The sequence below is a fragment of the Meriones unguiculatus genome, chromosome 8, assembly GCF_030254825.1.
Source record: "Meriones unguiculatus strain TT.TT164.6M chromosome 8, Bangor_MerUng_6.1, whole genome shotgun sequence".
Classification (NCBI taxonomy): Eukaryota; Metazoa; Chordata; class Mammalia; order Rodentia; family Muridae; genus Meriones; species Meriones unguiculatus.
The window spans coordinates 3249578-3272582 of record NC_083356.1 but is presented as its reverse complement, the minus strand read 5'-3'; the positions used below and the strand labels follow the sequence as shown (position 1 = coordinate 3272582).

Here is a 23005-nt window from a genome sequence, read left to right as displayed (position 1 = left end):
GTAAAACAATCAGGGTACTACTTGCGCTAAAGAGAAATATAATAGGCATTATTGTAAGAACTTACAGTTCATGTGGGGTAGGTGATAACGAATTTCCATATTACAAATGAGTTTTGCTTTGATCTTTCTCTCTTTTTTAATCACCTCTTCCTTTGAGGCTGCAGTGGTACTGTTTTGTGTCTCCTAATGACTTGAAGGTTTTATAGTTATATTTAGGCCTTTAATAAAACTTCACTAATTAGTTACATAGTAGAATCAAACCTAATTCCATTTATTTTTTCTTAATATGTAGAGTTGTGTTTGCTTACATGTTGACGGAACCTGTCATACTTCTTAGAGATGTGTCTTGGGGTTTGATCTGTTTTCTTTGAACTGTTTCCTCAGTCTCTACTTCCCTGCTGTCTTTATTATAGCAGCTTCAGTGGCCTTTTTCCCATAAGTAATTTCTTCCTCACCTCTTTATGATTTTACTGTGTAGATTTATCTTTGTCTGGGGCCAACAACAACAACAACAAAAAAAAGGCAATATTGAAATTGATGAGATAGCAGCTTTTGTTCTTTTGGTATTTTGGTTTTGTTTTGTTGTTATTATTGGGGGGGGTTGTTTTGTTTTTTCAAGACAGCCTTTTTCTGTGTAGCCTTGGCTGTCCTGGAACTCACTCTTGTAGACCAGGCTGGCCTCAAACTCATAGAGATCCACCTGCCTCTGCCTCCTGAGTGCTGGGGTTAAAGGTGTGCCCCATCCTACCCAGCATGGGATAGCAGTTTTTCAATTAAGCTTCTAGCTAAGTTTTTCTTTAGGGTTTATTTTTATTATTTCATTGTGCCTGCATGTAAGTGTAGGTGGCAGAGAGGCCAGGGTCACCTTTGTGTTCTTAGCTGTTTCCTATGACATACATGAACCCTCCGGGTTCAAGTTGTTACAGATAGTAAGGTTTCCCTTGCAGAGCTAGTAGGCTGTCACTTAAGCATTGATCCGGTCCATGTTCAGTTATTTTTACCTTGTTTATTGTGGCTCTTCTCAAATCCACACTTTTGTTGTTTTCTTTTGCTTTGTTGTTTCTGAGCAGAAATAAATCCTAAGATGTGTAAAAAAAAAAAATTGAATATATTTGTTTCAATATAACTTATCTTTTATTATGTTTTCTTCTTGCTTCTAGGCAAGGATAAAAGCCATCAATACATTTTTTGCTAAGAATGGTTATCGATTAATGGATTCCAGTATGTATACCCAACCCATTCAGACTCCAACCCAGTACCCCTCCCCAGTCTTTATGCAGCCAGTGTATAGCCCTCATCAGCAGTACTCAGTGTACAGTATTGTGCCTCAGTCCTGGTCTCCAAGTCCTGCACCTTACTTTGAAACACCGCTGGTAAGTGACTCTTTGAAAGTAATGTAATATTTAGTATAAGCTAAGATTTGAAAAACCTCACCTGAAATTGAGGTGCAAATGCAATTGTTTGTGATTAGAACACCCACAGTGTAGTATTCAAAGGATCATTGCAACTTCAAGGCCAAACTAGTCTGCATAGTAATTTACCAACCAGTCATAGTTGTCATAGAAATTACAAGAAAAGGAAAACCAACAAGCCGATGTCTTTCAGTGATTTTGTGTTGGATTACTTTCTGGGTAAACTGTGATAGCTCCTAAAGGTGTGTAAGCATATTGTGAAGGGTTGGGCTTTAAGTGTCTACAGTTTGATTCTTTACATTTTCCTAAATGAATTGAAGAAGAAAATAAGTTTTTTATGATTGATGGATTGATTGATTGAGTCTTACTGTGTATCCCTGGCTGTCCTAGAACTATGTTGCCTTGACCGCATAGAGAGCCACCTGGTGACGGGCACCACATCACTGAGTCATTGTGATTTTTAAATGACCGTAGTGTTGTAAAGTTTTGTCATGAGAGGGTGTTCTGTATGTAATGATTAGTGACGTGTTCTTCAGAGCTAAGTGGTGTGTGCTGTGAACATTGCCGAAGTGAGTGAGTGTGGAGCTTTTTATTCTTGACTTGTTGAAGACACTGAGGTTACAGTAGCACACTTGAGTCTCTCAAAACCCTCTCCTGGAGTATTTTATCCCTTTAATATTAAACATTAACATTTTCCTTCTAGGCTCCTTTTCCCAATGGTAGTTTTGTGAATGGCTTTAGTTCAGCGGGATCGTATAAAACAAACGCTGCTGCTGTGAATATGGGCCGACCATTCCAAAAAAATCGGTAAGATAAAAAATAAAACTGACATTTATTTTAAACAGTCCCCAATAATTCCTGAAGAGTTATTCTTCTTGTTGGTTATAAAAAGTTGTTTATAAAAAGTGAATGTATTTATACATATAAAGGGGTGAGGATTTTATGTGTATGAGTGTTTGTATACATGCATGTGTGTGTATCACTTTCATTTCTGTTGCCTGAATAGTTCAGGTGAAGGCATTTGTATCCCTATGAGCCATTCTGTGGTTTCTGGGAATTGAACCTGGATCCTCTGAAAACAGTCAGTGCTCTTAACTACTGAGACATTTATTGTTATGTTTTTCAAGAGTGTTTCTTTGTGTAGCCCTGGCTTTCCTGGAACACTCTGTGTAGACCAGGCTGGCCTCCAACTCAAAGACCTGCCTTCCTCTTTCCCTTGAGCGCTTGTATCAAAGGTGTGTGGCACCCCCCTGCCCTTTAAGCTTTCCCTATTTTTTCAGACATCATTTTTCCTATTAATACTTCAAGTTACAGATACTTACAAGTTTATGTGTATGGTATAAATACATAAAAATAATACATCAGGCATGGTGCCAGACATCTTTAATTCCAGGACTGGAGGAGGCAGATCTCAGAGAAACCCTGTCTCAAACAAACAAACAAAAAATACACAATGTTTTTAGTCTCACCATACATTAATGAATTGTTTTACTCGCTTTTTACTCGCATCAGTGGTTTTATTCTTGTTCAGGTATCTGGTATGCCTGGTGTTTTTGGTTGGTGAGTTGGTTGGTTGGTTGGTTGGTGGTTGGTCGGTCGGTCGGTTGGTATTAGATCCTAAAATCCTAACTATGTCTTAGTTGTTACTGAGACAGTCTGTGTAACCTTTGCTGTCCTCTAACCTCTGGTAGACCAGGCTGGCCTCAGACTTACAGAGGTCCTCCTGCCTTTGCCCTTGGGATGAAAGGTGTGTGCTACCAGGCCTGGTACTGACTGCTTTTAATGTTGAGAAAGAAGTAGATTTATCTATACCTTTAGATTTTTTCCCAAGTTTTGCCAAACATATTATAAGATGTGGAAAAAAATTAATTGCCTTTTATTAAAAATATCATACAAAGGTGCATCATTTTTTATTTTTCTTGATTTGTCCTTTGTGGGTTTTGTTTTTAGTGTGAAGCCTCATTTCAGATCATCCAGTGGTTCAGAACACTCCACAGAGGGCTCTGTGTCACTGGGGGAAGGACCATTGAGCAGGTCTAGTTCAAGAAGCTTTCTCTCAGAACGGCACAACCCTGCAGTAACAGTGCATCAAGAACAGACTTGTCTTCCAAAGGAGGCTCCTGTTTTACAGATGGAACAGAGTGGGGACTTCGGAAGAGGCAGGTAAGGAAAAAAGAGTATGCAAAGATTATTTACTATAACATACACTTTTGGAATGTTGAAAACCATCTTGTGATTTTTGTTATGCTTTAATTATTGGTGTGTGGTTATCTTAAATGATTTCATCGTTCTTAGTGAATAGGATTTGGGAAGGTTTAGTTTACTTTGAGATGGTGGTTTGGCGATACTAGGCATTTGAAAAGATGTTCTCAAACATCCTCTGTAAGCACTACCACTGAGCTACCTTTGACTCGGTCGTTTTTGGGGTTTTGGTTTACTTTGGTTTTCACCCCTGCCTAGCCTGGAACTTGCTGTGTAGAAACTAGCCTGGCCACATCTCTCAGAGATCCACCTGTCTCTGCCTTTTAAGAATGTTGGCATTGAAGGTGTACACCATCATATCTGGCTCTGCTATCTAGTTTCAGTGTCTTCCAACTTCTCAACTGTAAGAGTGGGGTTCTATTTTGTCTACTCCAGCGAAATTAAACTTTAAAATGCTTCTGATGTGGAAAACGTGTTAACATAGGAGTGGGCCAAGCTAACTGTTAGTGGTAGTTGGTGGAACTTTCGTGGATTAGCTCAAGATGTCTTCAGAACAATTTACTTGCCTCTTAATAATACGGCGGAATAGCCCCTATTTTGAACATTTAGATATTTTAAGAAGAAATCTGTGATAGGACATAATGTAGTTCAAAGAGTCTTATGTGTATCCTTCCTCTTGTGTTAAAAGGAGAACTCTTTTCAGAGGTCGAAGACGAAGAGAAGATGACAGGATCCCAGTAAGAATTTTAATCTTTAATTATCGTTTTAGAATTATTTTTCCTTTTGGTCTGTCTCTGCTTTCTGGTTTAGTTTGTTGATTAGAGTATTCAACAAAAATAATTGAACCTTCTTTAGGGCTTATACCAATTTTCAACCCCATAGGCAATAAACAAAAGTTCCTGTTGTTATCCTTTAGCTCTATAGCATCTTTATTAGTTTGCCAATCTTGGTGGGTATAATTCACTCTCAGAGCTCTGTAGATGTTGGAAGCCTGCACGTTTGCAGAGGACAGTTTTGGTAATTTGTTCTCTCCTATTGTTGGTTCTAGGGATTGAGCTCAGTTTGTCAAGCTTTTGTGGCATGCGCTATCTCACCCTGTGGCTAATTCTTACGTCTACAATCTTATTTTTTCAAACTCAGAGGGACTGAAGAAATGGCTCAGTGGTTAAGAACATGTGTTGCTTTTGTATAGGTCCTGAGTTCAATTCCCAGCCCTTATATTAGGGAGCTCAAAACACCTGAAACTCCAGCTTTAGGGAATCTGAACCCTCTTCTGGACTAAGCAAGCGCCTGCCCTCAAATGCACATGCCCAGATATAAACAAATACAAGCCAGGCATGCTAGTGTTCCCCTATGATCCTAGCACTTAAGAAGTAGAAACAAAAGGGTCAGGAGTTCAAGGTCATCTCCAGGTTTAGGGTCAGCCTAAGTTTCCTAGCTTGAAAGAGGTAAATGTATTATATTATATCATTAAATCTTTAAAGAAAGCTAAGGATGAAACCCAAGCTTCATGCATGCTTACGCAGGCATTATAGGTTTACTCAGTGGTTTTGTTTATAACTAAAGCTTTTGGCTCTGAATGGTTTTTAAAAAGCATGTCATTTTAGTAATCATGTGAATCTTCAGGTAGCCTTCAAAGATATGAGGCTGCTGCATACATGAAATTTCTGGATTTGAGAGAGTTAAAGGGAACAAGCTTGACACCATACTATAGCTACATAGCATGACCTTGTCTTTAAAAGCAAAAATAAAACAAACAATTGGAGTGGAAAAGAAGATCGATTTGGACTCCTGGTGCCGCCCCTACTCTGTGATATGGTCAACATGTCAGATGCTATAGTGATGTTGGCAGAAGGAGTTTGCTCAGTTTTTGTCATAAAAAGCGTTGTAAATTTGGTAATGAGGAAACAAGTAAAGTGAGAGGCCTCTCAGGATACATAGGATGGTAGATTGAAAGGATGAAACTTTCAAATGTGTTATATAGCAGGAGAGATATTGTTCTGTCTGGGCAAGATGGGACTATTATTTTTAGTTTTGTCATAAAGGAGGGGTTAATTTAGGAAGCAAACAATTGGGAGCATTATGTAGGAGCTTTAAGAAGTGTGCAGAGTTTTCAGAAGAAAACAGAAGAAATTGTTGAACTCAGCTGAGCTGGGGAACCAGCCGTTTCTGGGGAGGTGATTCCTGTGTTCTCTGGAAGTCTTTGCTTGTTTTTCTTGTAAATTCTGGGGCAGAGAATTAGAGAAAGCATTAGGCACATTAACTGTTTAATGGTTTGTTTTTTAGAGACCCCAGCCTTCAGCAACTGAAGTGAAGGCCCCAACACCAAAGTTTGACTTACTAGCTTCAAATTTTCCTCCTTTACCTGGAAGTTCATCAAGAATGCCCGATGAGCTCTCTGTGGAGACCAGAGTGGCCGATGTCGTCAAAGGTGTCTACAAAGAGAAGGTAACCATGGAGATGCCCCATCCGTTCTCTCACTTTATGACGTCAGGTTAGCTCTGTCAGAGCTACTAAACAAACTTATTTTATAATTTTAATTTATGTAGTTTTCACATATTGATAGTTTTTAAAGGTGCTGTAATGAAAGTCCAAAAAAGCCAAGTATTCCTATGTTTTTGCTTTTTTATTTTTAGTTACTTTGAGGCAGGATCACATTCTGTGGTTTATATTAGACCTGAACTCACTATGTAGTTCAAGCCAGCCTTGTACTTGTGGAATCTTCCCTCCTTAGTCTCTCAAGTGTTTGGAGACTATAGTCAGCCTGCTCTCAGCTGGGAGGAACTCGTATTTCCCACTAGCGAGCATCCCTCTGCTTTCTTCATGAGTTGGTCTCTGTGGGCAGCTCATGAATGAAGTCTTGCAGTATTACTTTTCTGTGCTTGTTTTATTTAGCAGAGTGTCCTCAAGGTTCGTGTTCTTTGACTTGTGGTTGGTTATGTTTACATTTCCCCGTGGATGGACATTGGGCTTTTTTGGTTCGTGTGAATGATGCTATGGTGATTATTTGTATGAAATTTTCAGACAGGCAGGGTATGGGCACAATGCCTGGCTAGACTTAACCACTGTAAGATAAAGTTCATTCATTGTTGGGGCATTTTATTTCTTTTGGATGGCATGAGTAGAGTTGGTTGCTAGGTTATAGGATAACTTTATTTAACTGCTAGATTATGTTCTAAAGCAGTTATTTTAATTTATTTAATTTTTTATTTTATGTGCATTGGTGTGAGGGTGTCACATCCCTTGGAACTGGAGTTACAGACAGTTGTGAGCTGCCATGTAGGTGCTGGGATTTGAACCCAGGTCCTTTGGAAGAGCAGACAGTGCTCTTAACCACTGAGCCATCTCTCCGGGTGCCCAGTTACATCGTTTTAACATTGCTGCCTTCAGTATCCTCCTGCCCCTGCCTCTTAAGTACTGGGATTTTAAGCATGATCCATCATGCCCCATGAATGCCTTTGTCACAGTGTAAAGCCCTGTCTGGTTGCTGGTTGAATGGTAACGGAGCGTGCTTTAGTGCTTGATGGATGGTCAGTTGTTGATCTTCATTCTTAAAGTGTCCAAATATAATCTTAAACTGTACACTTTCAACTCTTAGGACAGTGAAGACTTGAGAGTTAGTTGCCCGCTCCCTGCAGAGGACGGACAGACAGACTGCACTGCCCAGCAACTCAGCATAAGTCCCAGTCCTCCATGTACAGCTGAGCTTCCTGCATTAAGGTACCTTTTTTCTCTTCTTTTTCAGAATAAAAGAATTTCAACTTTTGTTGTTGTTTGTTTGTTTTAAGACAGGGTTTCTCTGTACTCACTCTGTAGACCAGGCTGGCCTCAAACTCACAGAGATCCATCTGCCTTTGCCTCCCAGGTGCTGGGATTAAAGGTGTACGCTACCACCAGCCAAACTTTTTCTTAAACTGGTAGTACATTGCTGTAATCTGAGCCCTGAGGAGAATGAGAGGAGAGAATTACAAGTGGAGTCCAGCCTTCCTTGCACATGGAGACCCTTCTCAGGAGTTGTGGGTTAAGCTGATTAGAAGGCTCAGCAGTTAAGAGCACATGCTATTACTGCAAAAGAACCAAGTGCCAGGCAATGCACAGCTGCTGTAACTCCAGCTCCAAGGAATTCAGTAATTTTTTTTTGGGGTGTGAGAGCACCTACATTTGTACACATATAAACACGTACAGATGTTCACATGATTAAAACTAGAAATCATGAGCTGGAGAATTGGCCCCGGCAGTTGAGAGCACTTGTTGCTATTCCAGAGGACTGGAGTTTCATTTCCAGCACACATTTGGTGGCTCAGAACCATTTGTAACTCTAGTCCGGAGAGGGTCTGGTCTACTCCTCTTATCTCCATTGGCACCAGGCACGCATGTGGTATACACATACACATAAAGAAGTTAAATAAGTTAAAATGTAGATAAAAGAAAAGGGATGGACTTGGTCTTTTCATATGCTTTGTATTTATTCTTTGACGATTTCGTGTCTCTATTTTGATTATATCTACCCTCACTTTTCCCTTTGCCAGCTCTCCTTTTTGTAACCCACTGAGTGCAGCGGCACTGCTTGTATGCCCATGGTAAGGGGGCTTCACAGCAGTTTGGATGCCTGCCAGGGGCCACCACTCAAGGAAACTGACTCCCCTGCCTCATCCTCCAAAAAAAGGTTTTCCGCAGTAGCTCAACTGCTCCTGTGTGTTATACTAAGCCTAAAACCAAACACTTTTTTTTTCCCCGTCAGCACTACTCAGCAAGAGAAGGATCAATTGGAGGATTCCATTGTTCCAAAGGATGTTCTCAATCCGATGACTGTACCAGTTTCTTCTCCAACTATCGCAAAGCCGTCAAGGGCAAGCACTGCTTCACCTTGCAGCAGTAACGTGAACACACCCATAGCTGTGGCCCTACAGGTAATTTGAAGACTTTATATGAGAAAATAACATAGGTTAGATGATAGAACTTACTTTTCAAGGCTGGCATGATGGTGTAGGCAGTAAATGTTCCTGATGCCATGCTCTGCTGAGTTTAATGCCTGGGATTCTCTTGGTGGAAGAAGCCAGCCAGCTCCCTTACGTTGTCATTGTCCTCTGACACATACCCACCGTGGCACATGTTCATGCAAACACACAAGACATAGAATACATAACATGTATTAAAGTTTTTTTTTTTTCACATAACATGTTACAAGAGCACAGCCAATTGGGAGTATTCCAAATTAGGAATGCCTGATTCACTTAGAAAATGAAGGGAGGTCAGACATAACAGTACACATGACTGTAATTCCATCGCTGACACATGGTCTCCATTGAAGTCAAGGCTAGCCGTAACCGGAGAGAATTTGATGCTAGCCTGGACTACAGAATGTTGGTGCCTGCTGCCCCACCCCAAAGTTTGAAGTTACTATGTTTTTTTCTAACTCATGTTACAGTTAAAGGAAGTTATTTAGGGAATCTTATCATTTTAAAGGTGTTAAAAACATCAATCTCTTTAATCTTGTTCTGTTTTAATATATTTTTATTAAAGATTTATTTCTTTGTTATGTATACAGTGTTCTTACATGTATGTAGGCCTGCATGCCAAAAAAGGTTGCCAGATCTCATTCTTGATGGCTGTGAGCCACCCAGGTAGTTGCTGGGAATTGAACTCAGGACCTTTGGAAGAGCAGGCAGTGCTCTTAACCTCTGAGCCATCTCTCCAGCCCATTTGTTTGTTTGTTTGTTTGTTTGTTTTTCAAGACAGGGTTTCTCTGTGTAGTATGTTTCGCAAATATATTAGCCTGTGTAAAATAATGAGTTTCTCTGTGCCATGCTAAGCATGTGATGTACTTCGCTTTGATCATATTTATATACATCCCCATCGCCCTCCTAGCTCCCCTCTCCTCTCACTGTTCTTCCCAAATAGTCCTCTTCTACTTTTGTGTCTTATTTTTTAATTTACCAAGCCAAAGTACAGTAACTAAAACTCTGTGTGTGTACAATATTAAAGTCTCCAAAACCCATTTTTCATTTTTATGAAAATATCTGATGATAAGTAAAGCTCCTACCTCTGCCTCCCAAGTGCTGGGATTTAAGGCGTACGCCACCGCATGCAGTCTGCCTAAATTACATAGAAGCTCTGTGTGGTAAAAGCAGTGGAACCATTTTGTTTCATTGGTAATTTAATCTTTTGGGCCTGGGGAGATGGCCTAGTGATTAAAGTGCTTGCTGAGCAAACACAAGGATCTAAATTTAGGTTCCCCAGCATCTATAGAAATTAGGCCACCAGAGCCACCAGAAAGACATTGTCTCTAGAAATAAGGTGAAGTCAGCATTCTTCCCTGGCTTCCACAGGCAGACATACAGGAAGCACTACACACAGACGCACACATTGTGTGTGTGTGTGTGTGTTTATTCTTATGTATTTATATTTGTAATTTTCCTTGTCCTTCATTATTAGACTTTTAGGTCATGGTCATTTCTGGTATTTTTATCAACGTAGAAAAAGCTGACACAATGTATCCTTCAGAAAAATTCCTCAAGTAAAATTATGATTGGGTCAGTATAAATTGAAAGATGGCAACATGGTTTGGTCTTGCCCTGAGAACCTGATGATCTGATTTGATCCCCAGAATTCACAGTGGAAGCAAAGGTCCAACTCTCAAAATTGTCCTCTAGTCATACACATCATAAGCATGTAATAATTATAAATAACGAAGTAAATGGGGTAGTGAGGTGATTGAGCAGAAGGTGTTGCCACCAGGCTTAACTCCCTGACTGTGAGCCTTGGAGCCCACATGGTGGCGGGAGAGAACTAACTACCTCATACGAATCATCCTCTGAACGCCGTAGGTGCACTGTAGGACGTACACACGATAATGGCGACGGTTTTTAACATTCAAGTAAGAAAAAACATTACAAAAATTCTGAAGGCATTTAAGATCATACATAATAAACTGCGCTATAGCAGTGTGCGTGAGAGTGTATATTTCCCTTTTCTAGACAATAACTTACACTGTCCTGGTTAAAAGTTAATCCTTATCCTTCAGAGAAATATACACCATCATCTTTTCTTATCTCTTCAAAGGAACCTCGAAAGTTAAGCTATGCTGAAGTATGCCAGAAGCCTCCTAAAGAGCCGTCTCAAGGTCTTGTACAGCCACTGCGGGAACTTCGGTCCAATGTAGTGTCTCCCACCAGAAATGAAGAGAGCGGAGCTTCTGAGAAGCCTGTTGAGAAACCACACGAGAAACCAGAAACAAGGGCTAGTAAGGATCATGCTGGCTTCCGTGGCAATACCATTCCCAGGGGAGCAGCTGGGAAAATCAGGGAACAGAGACGCCAGTTTAGCCATAGGGCTACACCTCAGGGAGTGACTCGGCGAAACGGGAAAGAGCAGTACGTGCCACCCAGATCACCAAAGTAAAAGCCAAGCCGTAACAGAAGCTACTCAGAAACTTCTCTCTTCCCGCTAAACTTGAGCCTATGTTGAACTGTTTGAGAGGGGAGGAGGTAGCCAGGAAAGAATGGGAAGAATGTCCCTAAATGTTATGGATTTTGGAATTGTGAGTAGGAGAAGCCCAAAATTCATCTCTAAATGATTTTCAAATGCTGGAGGATTCCAATCAGTATAAATATATATATAAATATATATATACACACACATATATATAAATATAATTTTTCTATTTTTGTTTTTGATTTTCATTTGCAGGGATTTTCTGCCTGGAATCAATTTTGAAGGTTCAGATTTAGCTTGGGAGAGAAAACACAAAAACATAATACATCCTTCAGTATAGGAGATGAGGGAGTGAGAGAAAATATTTTTTGAAGAAACATTTCTGTAAAAATTAGAAATTACTTTTTTTAATCTATTTAAAGTTTGGCTTGAAGAATGCCATCTCTGACTACATGGCCTTGTGTTTCAAAGCAGATCAGTGGCTGGGGTGTCTGTTCTGGGTATGAGTGTGTGCAAAAGTGACTTAAGCCAAATCTGTTGTCATGTTAGTAAATGATTTGAAAACTGAACGTAATACTTGAGTAGATTTTTTTATAGTTTGGGTTTGTTTGACATTACTAATACTGTACTGTATTGAACAAGCTGGTAGGCTCTGATTGTGTGTGAAGCTGTGACTTCCAGTCCGGTCTAATACTCAAGGAAAGAGTGGAGATTAGTGAGAAAAAAAAATTGAAAAATTCTGTTTTAGACCTGAATACTGTGGAGGTCAAATAGATTTCAGAGGTTCAAACTGCCCTGTGACTTTTTTCCTCTTTAAGATGGGAGACAAAATTTTTTCGTGCTTGTTTGTTTTTTGACTGTCTGCCCCCAAAAGCAAAATAACCAACCATTTACTGGACTGTATGTTTCTCACTGCTTTGACCAGTTTAATCATCATATGACTATTCTAGACTGTATAATGGAATATTGAAAGATTTTATCCCTCTATTAAAACAATTAAAATTTTAGGTCCCAGGATGGAATTGACCTGCCAGTAATTTATTTGCATTGGTGTTTAAAAATAGAGTGCTTCTAGGTGTGGGGGCGCACATCTTCAGTCCCAGCTTCCAGAAGCAGAGGCAGGGGATCCCTGAGTTCCAGGCCCGCCTGATTTACATGAGGTCCAGTTCATCCAGGACTCTACCTAGTGAGACACAGTCTCAAAAAACAAGAAAGATGAAACAATAACTGGCTTTTGAAAACAAATTTGTATTAAATAGAAAAAAATTCAAGCATTAATTTGGGCAACTTTTTTTTTTTTCCTGTGTTCAATGTTTATCATTTTCTCCCCCCGTCCCCCCTCCAAAATAATACAGTTTGGAATTCACAGACTAAAAACAACAGGTCGGGATATTTTTGAGATGAAGTGAGAAAAATGGTTGAAGAAAATAAATGCATAAGTTCTCAGTGAATAAAGTTGTAGCTGTCATATATTAAATAGGCAAGTTTGCATACTGGTATTTAGAGAACAGCTCAGATATGGAAAACCATGTTGCATTAATCTGTTTTAAGTCAGACCATTTTTATAGTTCTATGTAAGGTGGTGGTTTATTTTTCTTCTTAGGGATAGTTTACAGTAGGAAGAACTGTCCCTTATACTAGTGAGTTACGTATGTACAAATTGAAACTGTAAATTGTGAACACTGGAAAGCACCATTGTGACATAAACATTGTAGTAATATATTTAAAATGAATGTAAATGGAAGTTAAAATTACATTACTGTGAAACTTACCTTCCAACTCTTTAAGTGTCAGAGATTTCTGTTAGTGGGTAATTCTTAAGAGCTTTGAAAACACTGCACAGTTCGTGTAACCCAGAATTATAATTTCTTTGTAACTTATTCAGCTTGGCAAGTGCTTTTGATTTGGTGGATTGATAACATGGTATAATATATTTACTCAGTTGGAAACAATTATTTCTACATACTATTTTTTTTAATATCTACTAGATGAAACATACAATAAAACTACCTGTACTAAAATTTGGGAGAACTCTAGGTCCTTTAAAAAGTATTAATAATCATTAGCTACATCTATGATAAAAGTGTTTATTCTGGTTTACTTAGAAATGATAAACATTTAAAGTGCTAACATCTGTGAATGCAGTGGGTTAATAGAATAAACGTTTTGCAAAAATCGCTTGGTAAGGGTTATAAACTTTATTTTTGCACTTAAAGTAAAAAATACTTTTTGTTTTCTCTAAATGTGTCACAGCTATAGGTTCCAATTCCTTGCTAGCGTGTATGACTTGCTGGTAACCTATTACTTTCTAAAACTCTACAGGCTGCTTTTTTACTGCTGTCCCTGAATGCAGGGCCTTGCACTGGCCCCTTAAGTGTTCCAGCACTGAGCTGTACCCCCAAGTTCTAAAGGTTCCAAAATTCAAGAAAATTTTGCTTTTAAAAAAAGAAGTATATTCTTGTTTGTTTGTTTATTTGTTTTTTCTTCAAATCCTGGGCATGAACATTTTTTTAAATATAAGATTTTTATTTTAATTGTGCTCAGTACTTCTAACAGCTTTGATGGGTGCATGCAGGGGTCATGAGAATTAATGTGGTATGTATAATCACAGTGTGTATTTGACAGTTATTTTATTGGAGCGGATTTAGGTTTTGTGTGTAAAGGACGCCTGTGAGTTGTGTGAAACTGGCCTTTTCCCATCGTCATCATTCAAGCCGATTGGTGGGTGTTTGTTATACTTCAACTATTTGTTGGTTCTTTAGATGGGGGAATTTAAATATCAGTTTGCTCTTCGCCCTGTGGCTTAACACTTCCTTACATTATTGAAGCCAAAAGTAGAATAACTGACCCTGATGTGTGCTGCAGTGGTCCATTGTAGCTCTCAGCGTGAAGAGAGCAGAACTCACACAGGTCCTCACCGTGCGCTTCGCAGAGAAGGTGCACAAGTGGCATGGCCAGACCTTCTCTGTCTTCTGTCTTGATGGGATCAAAAGCCAATCTCTAATCTGAATAATCTCAGTTTTGCCAAATACAGTCAATGGCAAAGTACTGATCCATCTACATTTTTACCAGCTTGTAGTTTAGAGAAAGATGAGACCTTCCAATGATAGGGGTTTGTTGTCTTACCTGCATATTTTACATAGGATGTGCAGAATTTTAATTTATTTTTAGTTCCTAAAGTTAAGGTAGATTCAATATTTCACATTCCCTTTTTTCCTTTTATTTTTCTTTCTCTTTTTAAATAAACAGATTTGCTTTCAAAGACTTTTAGGGGTGGAATTAAGTTAGTGTCTTTCACTTAGGGTAAAGAGAACGAGAAATTTTATTTAAGAGTTAGGAGCACTTTGTCTAGTTCTGTTAGTTACATATGGCCTTAATAATCAGTCTCTTGGCTTAAATGTTCACTGGTTTTACTTTGACACAGTTGAACAGCACTGGGGTTCAGTTCTTGATGTTTGTGTTGTCAATATATATTAACCATATTTTAGAGTATCAATTCTGGCTTTTTATGGAGAAGATAAAAATCAAACAGTATATTCCTTTTGAGGGTTTTTTAAACTACGTAAATATATATAAATATAATATATGATGGATTTTTTCTAATTTTTTATATTTCCTTACAGTTGGTGACTGTTAATCTAACTCTACACTCTTTGGCATACACTAAGTAGCTAGTCTGGGCTCTCAAGAATATGCATGGACATTTCAGTTTTTGTTAGCTGAGTGAGGAAATTTTGAATTATCTTTTAAAAGTCACCTGATTATTAAATAACTTGATGTTTATTTTTAAACTAACAATTTGTTATGTCTTAGGTAGTCCTAAAGGCGTGGCTCAGATGGCTTCAAGCTGCGGGCCAAGTGTTCTGGTTTCCCTTCTATAGCACAGAACACTGATTAGTAATATAAAGAGATACCCACGTCAATGTTCTGTTTTGTTTTTTCCAACTGATTCAGGTGTCCCTTGAGTGACGTATCTTAAATGTTGGGGAAGTGGGGTGTCAGAACCAGTTATCTGGCTTCTGTTTGTCCATAGCTTAGATTTGTTCTGTTGTCAAAACTGTCCCCCACAAAAACATGTGGCACATACTCATGCATAAACTGTTAAAATGAACATCTTTGTATTTGTATTTGTTTTCAACATTGCCAAGGTGCTATGGGAAATTTAAATTACAAAATTAGAAAAAAATAAAATTATCAAAAAGCAGGACTGGTTTCCTTTTCTCCAGGTGGTGTGTATCTATTGCTGTTGGTATTTTTCAGTAATTTGTCCACTCTAGTTATGTCATCAGAACTAGAGCAGAAGTTTCCTTGTTTTCTCTGTGTGGGAGGAGGGTATTTTTTTTGTAAAACAATGGCAGAAAGCCAGTACTGAGCTTTATGACTCTGGGATTTCCCATTTCCCCATGTGTCAGGTTTTACAAAGTGACAGGTCAGTGCATAGCTTAAGGATTTTGTTTTAGGCAAGTTATGGCCTGCCTTGAGGATATATCAAACCAAGCTAAAGGATTTGGGAGCTGCTTTATTTGTTTATCTAATTTTATTTTACACGCAAGGGTGTTTTATTTACGTGTATGTGTGTGTACCATATACATTGCAAGAGCAGCAAGTGTTCCTAACCTCTGACCCATCTACATCCTGGGGGATGTTCATAGCCAGGCCTGGTGGCACGTCCTTAGTCCCACCACGTGGGAGACAAGAGACAGTCAGATCTTTGAATTTGACACCAGACAAGGCTGCATAGTGAGATACAGTCTCAGAAAAAGGGAGGAGGGCGAACAATGGAGAGAAATTTCGTTTCCTCTCGGGTGGTTTTTGTTTGAGACAAGGAGTTCTAGCATCTGTTAACCAAATTAATGTGGCAGGTCAGATGAACTAGTGAATATACTATATTATCTAAAAACAAACAAAGCAAACGAGGGACTGGAGAGATGGCCCAGTGGTTAAGAGCACTGTCTGCTCTTCCAGAGGCCCTGAGTTCAGTTCCCAGCAGCCACACGGTGGCTCACAGTGTGTAACAGGATCTGATGCCCTCTGCTGACAGGCGGTCAGAGCACCCATACAGTAAATAAATCTTCACAAAAGAAGGGAGATGGTGTCTCTGGGCACTTGGGACACGGTTTATTTCTGAATTGTCAGTAGAAGTTGTTAAATGGTAGAAATCAAAGTGTGGCCTAATTTCAAATTATGTAATTCTCCCACTGTTTGGTGGTTACAGTTGATAATAAACCGTCAGTGTAAGTGCTCACTTGATCATTAGCTTAGTCAGAGTGCCCTTCCGTCAGGCCTTTCCCATTTTAAAGTCACTGTCTTAGTGAAGGCTGCTAGTGTCCAAGTGAGCACAGATTTATTGTGAATTGACTGTCTGCCACAGAGGCCAGAAAGATGGATCAGATGCCCTGGAACTGGAGTTCCAGGTGCCTGGGCTGCCTGTGGGTGCTGGGATTCAAACTCCTGAACTCTGGAAGGGCAGTAAGTGCTCTTAACCAGACATTCTCTGATCATGTGTTGCCGTTTCCCTTTGCTCTCTGTTTTGTATCAGTATTGCTTGCTTTGAGATAAAGTCTCATGTAGCCCATGCTAGCTACAGTCTCACTAACCAAGGATGATCTTGAATTAATGGTTATCCTGCCTCTGCTGCCTGATGCTGGGGTTGTGGGCATGTGGCACACGTTCTTGACTTACTTGGTGCCAGGGTGGGCTTTGGGCATGGTGCAGCACACCACTGGTCCTGCTGCATGCGCAGCCTCTGAGTGGGTTTCCTTTTTGTGGACTTGATCAACTTAGTGATGTCACATCAGCAGTGTTGTTATTTTGCAGGGTTTGGTTGTTTGTTTTGGCTTTTTGAGACAGTTTCTCTGTGTGGCCCTGGCTGTCCTGGCACTCACTCTGTACACCAGGCTGGCCTCCAAACTCAGGGATCTGCCCGCCTCTGCCTCCCAGAGTGCTGGGATCACAGGCGTGCGCCACAGCACCCAGCACATTTGTAGTCTCTGTTAATTAATTAGAGTTTTACTAGAAAACATGAAACTAAACACTGCTCCTCCGGTTTTACTTGATTTCTGTACGGGTGTTTCTTTGGAGGGATTGGGGTGCGCAGCTTCCAAGGCGCATGTGGCGGTTGGAGGACAATGTGGAGGAGTTGGTTTTCTGCCGTGTGAGCTCCAGGGATTGAATGCCATCTGGCTTGGTAGCAAGCACCTTTGCCTACTGTTTTTTTATTTTTTGTTTTTCCAGACAGGGTTTCTCTGTGTAGCCCTGGCTGTCCTGGACTCCCTTTGTAGATGAGGCTGGCCTCAAACTCACAGAGAGCTGCCTGCCTCTGCTTCCTGAGTGTGGGGATTACAGGCGTGCCCCTACTGTGCCTGGCAACACAATTTTTTTCTTTTAGAATTTTCTATGTATTCGTGTTTTACCTGCCGGTGTGTGCACCGTGTGCCTCTGTAGGAAGCCAGAAGAGGGTGTCACGATCCCTGAACAGGAGTTAGTAGGGATGGTTATGCCACGTGGTTGCTAGGATCAGGGTGCTGGCAACTGACCGTGTTCTTTGCAAGAGCAGTAAGTGCTCTTAACCAATAAGCCATTTCTCCAGCCTGTGGTTTTTAAACTAAGGTTCATTTTTAGTAACTTCTGCAAAGGAGATTTAGTCATTGTTCTGGAGCTGGCATCGATGTGTTTTAGCTGAGACACTGTTTTCACTGTTGACCACGCCAACCTCAACCCTGTGGTCCTCACTCAGCCTCCCAAGCACTTAGGTTTTGTTGGTTGTTTGTACATGTGTTAAGCCGCATCTGGTTATGTGTATTGTGTCCGTGCAGTGCCCACTGGTGGCAGAAAGCAGTGGGACAGGCGGTTTGGAGTCTGGTGTGAGTGCTGGGAACAGAGCCCATGTCCTCCGCAGAAGCAGTAGAGGCTCTTACTGCGCTGGTTCTTCAGCCCTTTTTTCTTTTTTAAGGTCCTGGAGCTTACACCTAGAACCTCGGGCCTGCTAGGTAAGGGCTCTACCATCCAGCTGGACCGCCAGTCCCACGGACACTTGTGGGTGCACAAGCAGTGAAAATGCATGGTTGCATACTACAATGCGCACGTCAGCATCAGAATGGTGTGTGTCATTAATTCTGAGTGTCGGGCTTACTTGACACACCTAAGGAAAACCCCACTTGGTTATGGCACATATTTCCTTTTATACATCACTGGATGGGTTTTGCTGACGTTTTACTGTGTGCAGTGGTGTTTTTCCTGCATGTGTGTATGTGCCCCATGTGCAAGCTTGGTACCTGAAGATGCAGAAGAGGGTGTGTCTGGTCCCTGGAAGTAGAGTTACAGGTGACCTGTTTGCAGTGCTGGCAATTGAACCTGGGTCCTCTGAAGGGCAACAAGTGCCCCTAACTCCTGGGGCAGCTCTGCAGCCCCATGCATTTCAAATTCAGTTTTGGAGAATTTCAAGCAATAGAATATTTTGTTTGTATTTGCTCCCCTCCCCCAGGTCCTCCCTCACCAACTATATTTCATTAAACATCTGCCCAGCCATGTGTGCTGGTACAGTGCCTGAACACTGGGGCCTAGTGTATTTAGTGAGTTCCAGGTCAGTAAGATTGTCTTTAAATTATAAAAAAAAAAAAAAAAAGAGAGGGAGAGAGAGACAGCAACCATGATGGCTACTATTGTCAGTGTGACAAAATCTAAAGCTCGAGGCAGACGGGTGACTAGGAACAGCCGCACAGGTGGGAAGGCCTAGTTGTGAATGGTTCAGTGGGAATGCGGTTGTCAAGCCTAGCGAAAGATTCCACTGGAAGACTATTTTTATAAAGACTTCTTTAACAAGGTAGCAAGATAAATCAAGGCAAACTCTGGTGCCAAATATCTGGAGAAAGGCACTGGCTGCCAGTCCCAATAACCCAAGTCTGATCCCTGGGCCCTGCACGGAAGGAGAGAACTAACCCTGTCAGTTAAGTCTGACTTCTGCATGAAAAGGGAGCTGGGTCAGAAGTGTCTGCTGTGCAGGCATGGAGGCCTGACTTTGGTCTTACCAAAGCCCCTAAAGCCAAGTGCAGTGTTGGCACCTTTAATCCCAGCCCTGGGAGACAGAAGGATCCTGGGGCTTGCTGGCTGGTCAGATTGCCTACACACTGGGAGCTCCAGGTTGGAGACCCTGTCTGAAAAAATATGGAGAGTGATTGAGAAAAAATATGGAGAGGAACCTTTAGCTTCCAGTGTGCATGTGCACACACGTTAACACCAGGCACACCACCCACAAGCCTAGAAATACGCCTGACAAAGGCGATGAAAGATTCTACAAAGAACAGGCAGCAAAGAAAGAAATGGAAAAAATCAAAGATTAAAAGAAAGGAGTAGACCTCCTATGTTAGTGTGTGAGCAAAATATTGCAAAACTGACTTCTTTGGAAGTAATATACAGATTCAGTACAATCCTGATAGTCTTCACAGACCCAGAAAAAAAATAATCCCAAAATTCATATGGAAAAACAAGTCCAAAAATAGCTAAAGCAATTATGAGCAGAAAGGGCCTTGCTAGAAGTATGTCAGTATCTAGTGTCAACTTCTGTTACAGAGCCATCCTAACAAGCAGCATGGCACAAAAGCGGACATGGAGACTGTCAAGTCCCAAGCGGCCCCTAAAATGGCCACACTGGTGGCAGTATCCTCAACAGGACTTAGGCCAGGTAAACAAGCCTCGGCGTAAGAGGCAAAGAGGTCTTTGTGCTCACAGACTAAGGGAACCTACGAACCCAGGGTTGTTCTTTAAGAGAAAGAACACAAAATGAGCTCTCCTGCCTGAAGGCTGGGGCAGATGTGCTTTCTAGCCCGGTGGCCTTTGTGCTGTGTAGCCAGGGACTTCACTAAAATTTCCTCCAGACCCTTTGAATGTAGTCACATCTGATCTGTATTTACCTTTGTACCTCAGAGATGTAGGTATGTATGTTTTGTATATGTGGGATTGAGAAAATCATCAAGAACAGTTTTTACCAGATTGCCGTGCTTAAGTAAGCGTAAAATAAAGCCCTCGGGGTCAGACTCCTCAAGTGTAACCAACACTGGCTACTGAGGTGTGTTGGGCTGAGCTCCCCTCTGCCTCCCACAACTCCTCACTCTGGACTGTGAAGGTTGCAGAGACTCCACCTCACCTAAAGGGAGGTTTCTGTTCTCTAGAAAAATTGATCTCATAAAGTGGGTACCTGCTTACCAGGAACCTCTCCTAATCTGTCCCCAAAGGCCAATCACCTTGGAAGGGCATTTAGTTCCCAATCAGTCCAAACAACAGCTAGATACAGCAGGTAGGGGGTGGCAGCCCTTCCCCCCGGGTGCTTGACACTGACACACTCCTTCCCAGGCCTCTACCCTCACCCGCTCCTGCCTAGAACCCCTCGAAACCCTTAAAAAAATCCACAGCTTTCTGTTTCCGCTGTCACATCCTGACTTGATTCATGGATGGAGACTCTTCCATCAAGCTCACCGGCTCCCACCTGGTGGGCTCTGCCACAGTCTGCTGCCCAGGTTAGTCTGCCCCTTTACCATTGCACCGAGGAAGATGCTGGTGCCGATGGGACTGCTAACGAGGTCAGCCAACACCCACCCTCTGTCCTCTGCTCTCCTCTTGGCTCCTCTTGTACCTGCTGGAGTCCCTGACAGGCCCTGTCCTCCTCCCAACAGTTTAACAGCATGGCCACTCGCTTGCTGCTCCAGAAGCAAGCAAGCTTCAGCCAGCTCCTCGGAGGCCGCCTGCTCAGTTCTGGCTTTGCAATTACTATGGGTGCAAAGACAGACATGTTGCATGTTGATTGCCAGTGACACAAATGCAAGAGCCTTAAAGGAAAGCTTAGATTACCTGAGTCTCTTAAAGAAGAAAGCTTCAAAGCCAAGGCCCAGTCATTGCCAGCCTAACTCGGTTTCAAGCCTAACAGCCAGGCCTGGCCCTTTCCCGGGGGTAACAAGTCAGGCTTTCGTGAAAAAGCAAACTCAAAACCACCCTGCTGTTGCTGGCGTAGAAACTGGTTTTTACTCTTCCTTTATGCTCCAGTGATAATTTGAAAAAGACTTGCCTTTCCAGTGGCTGCTCTCAATAATCAAGCATCTATTCCTGGAGGTAAATGATTGGATGTTTCCGATGGAAAGAAATGATAAAATTTCAAGATTAAGATAGCTGATGTTTCCAGAATAGAAAGGAAAAACAGAAGGCTTCCCCAAGATGTGAAGCCCTGAGGAAGTCATTTACGCTGTGTGAAAAATGAGACTTAAAGTTGATATAATGTTAAAACTTCAAAGTTCAAAAGTTAACGTAGCAATCAGTAGAGTTGTAGTCATTAGCCTTGATAACAGTTACGAGCACTGGCTGCTAAAGCTGGGGGCGGGGTTCAAGCATGGGGTACTGAGCGTTCAGGCTCCTGTCCCACCACCATCTCCTGGGGCCTCAAGCTCTTTCTCCCTGCGTTCTCTTTCCTGCCTTATCATGTCCTGCTTCTGTCGTGTTGACAACTCTTTCAGGCTTTATTTTTGCTGTGTCTCCAAGAAGTGAGTCCACTCCAGGTGTCTGCAGACGCTCGCTGCTGTCACCACAGCGAGGGTTTCAGTGCCGATTACTCTCCTGCTAATATGTCTAACTTCCTTTTATCAACCTTTCTCCCCCTCCTGTTGAACTTCTTTGCCTTCCTGACCCCCACCCCGACCCCTGGCAGTGCAATAGGCCTGGACGTTTCAAGCATATGCCCCAAATAAAGATGCCCCTAAGTCCTTAGCTCTGTCTTCTACATAGTCCCAGCAGATTTCCACCCAGCTGGCAGATACCACCCTGGAACCAACCTTAGCCCTGCAACTACTCCACAGCAGCTCACTAGCCTCGGTGCTCCTGTAAACTGGTGAGCCTGAACTGGTGAACCACTGAGAATGGGTGAGGAGGCAGCTGCCTCATTCAGTGAAGAATGCTGTTACTACGTGAGCCTGTCAGGGCAGCTAGAAGTAGGGATTACACACACTGCCTTAAAACGATGGCCTCCGGAGGCCAACTCCAATGTGGAATTCTTGCTGCAGTCTAGGGCCTTGGCTCCTTCCTCTCAGTTCCCTGGTATCTATCCCTCTCATAATAAGGACTGTTTCCAGCCAGGCAGTGGTGGTGCACGCCTTCAATCCAGCACTCAGGAGACAGAGGCAGGTGGATCTCTGTGAGTCCAAGGCCAGCCTGGTTTACAGAAAGTCCAGGACAGCCAAGGCTGCACAGAGAAACCCTGTCTTAAAAAACAAAGATGGTAATGATGATGACTGCTCCTTGCCTCTTGCAGAGAGAACTGATAAAATGACCTTCAGTAGAGCAGATGCGTCTGAGGGGATTCCCTCAGATCCCTGCCATCCCGCCAGCCTGAGCCTCTACTGTGAGCTACCCAGGCACCCTGTTTCTCAACACCCCAGTCAGTGGAAAGTAGCTGGAAGATCACTGTCACCCCTTATCAAAGACTAAAGGGGCAGATTAGGCGACTCAGAAAGAAACCCACATGTTTACAGACACCTAATTTTGTCAGGTTATTTTATGCACACAGACATTTTCCTGCATGTGCCTGCTGTCTGTGGAGGTCAGAAGAGGGCACCGGATCCTCTGGAACTACAGTTATGGTTGGTAGCCTCTGTGGGAGTGTCAGGAACCAAAACCAGAGCTGCAAGAGCAACACATGTTCTTAACTCCTGAGCCATCTCTCCAACTCTGGCACCTAATTTTTGACAAAGGAGTCAAAAACATCCATTAGAAGGCGGTGGTGGCACACGCCCTCAGTCTCAGCTCTCGGCAAACACAGGCAGGCCGAGCTCCGTGAGTGAGGCAGCCTGGACTACAGAGTGAGTTCCAAGACTGTCAGGGCTACAGAGAAACCCTGTCTCAAAAAACTAGAAAGAGAAAGAGAGGGAGGGAGGGAAGGAACAAAAAAAGAGAGAAAGAGAAAGAAAAAGGCAGAGCAG

At 41.9% G+C, this 23005-nt stretch overlaps 1 protein-coding gene across 6 annotated transcripts in view; it reads left to right on the top strand.

The window, feature by feature from the left end:
• Larp4 (La ribonucleoprotein 4) overlaps positions 1-15252 on the top strand; it is a 38919-nt gene extending 23667 nt beyond the window's left edge. For 5 of the 6 annotated variants that reach the window (XM_021634928.2, XM_021634927.2, XM_060388626.1 and 2 more), the window contains exons 9-16: positions 1161-1373; positions 2116-2219; positions 3363-3575; positions 4303-4351; positions 5901-6062; positions 7213-7334; positions 8356-8524; positions 10677-15252. In XM_021634928.2, coding sequence (XP_021490603.1) covers positions 1161-1373; positions 2116-2219; positions 3363-3575; positions 4303-4351; positions 5901-6062; positions 7213-7334; positions 8356-8524; positions 10677-11015 — 1371 coding nt within the window. In that variant the 3' untranslated portion in view covers positions 11016-15252. Of the gene's footprint in view, positions 1-1160; positions 1374-2115; positions 2220-3362; positions 3580-4302; positions 4352-5900; positions 6063-7212; positions 7335-8355; positions 8525-10676 lie in introns of those variants that run through there. The other variant, XM_060388628.1, reaches the window with a different exon arrangement.
• Positions 15253-23005: the final 7753 nt, after the last annotated feature.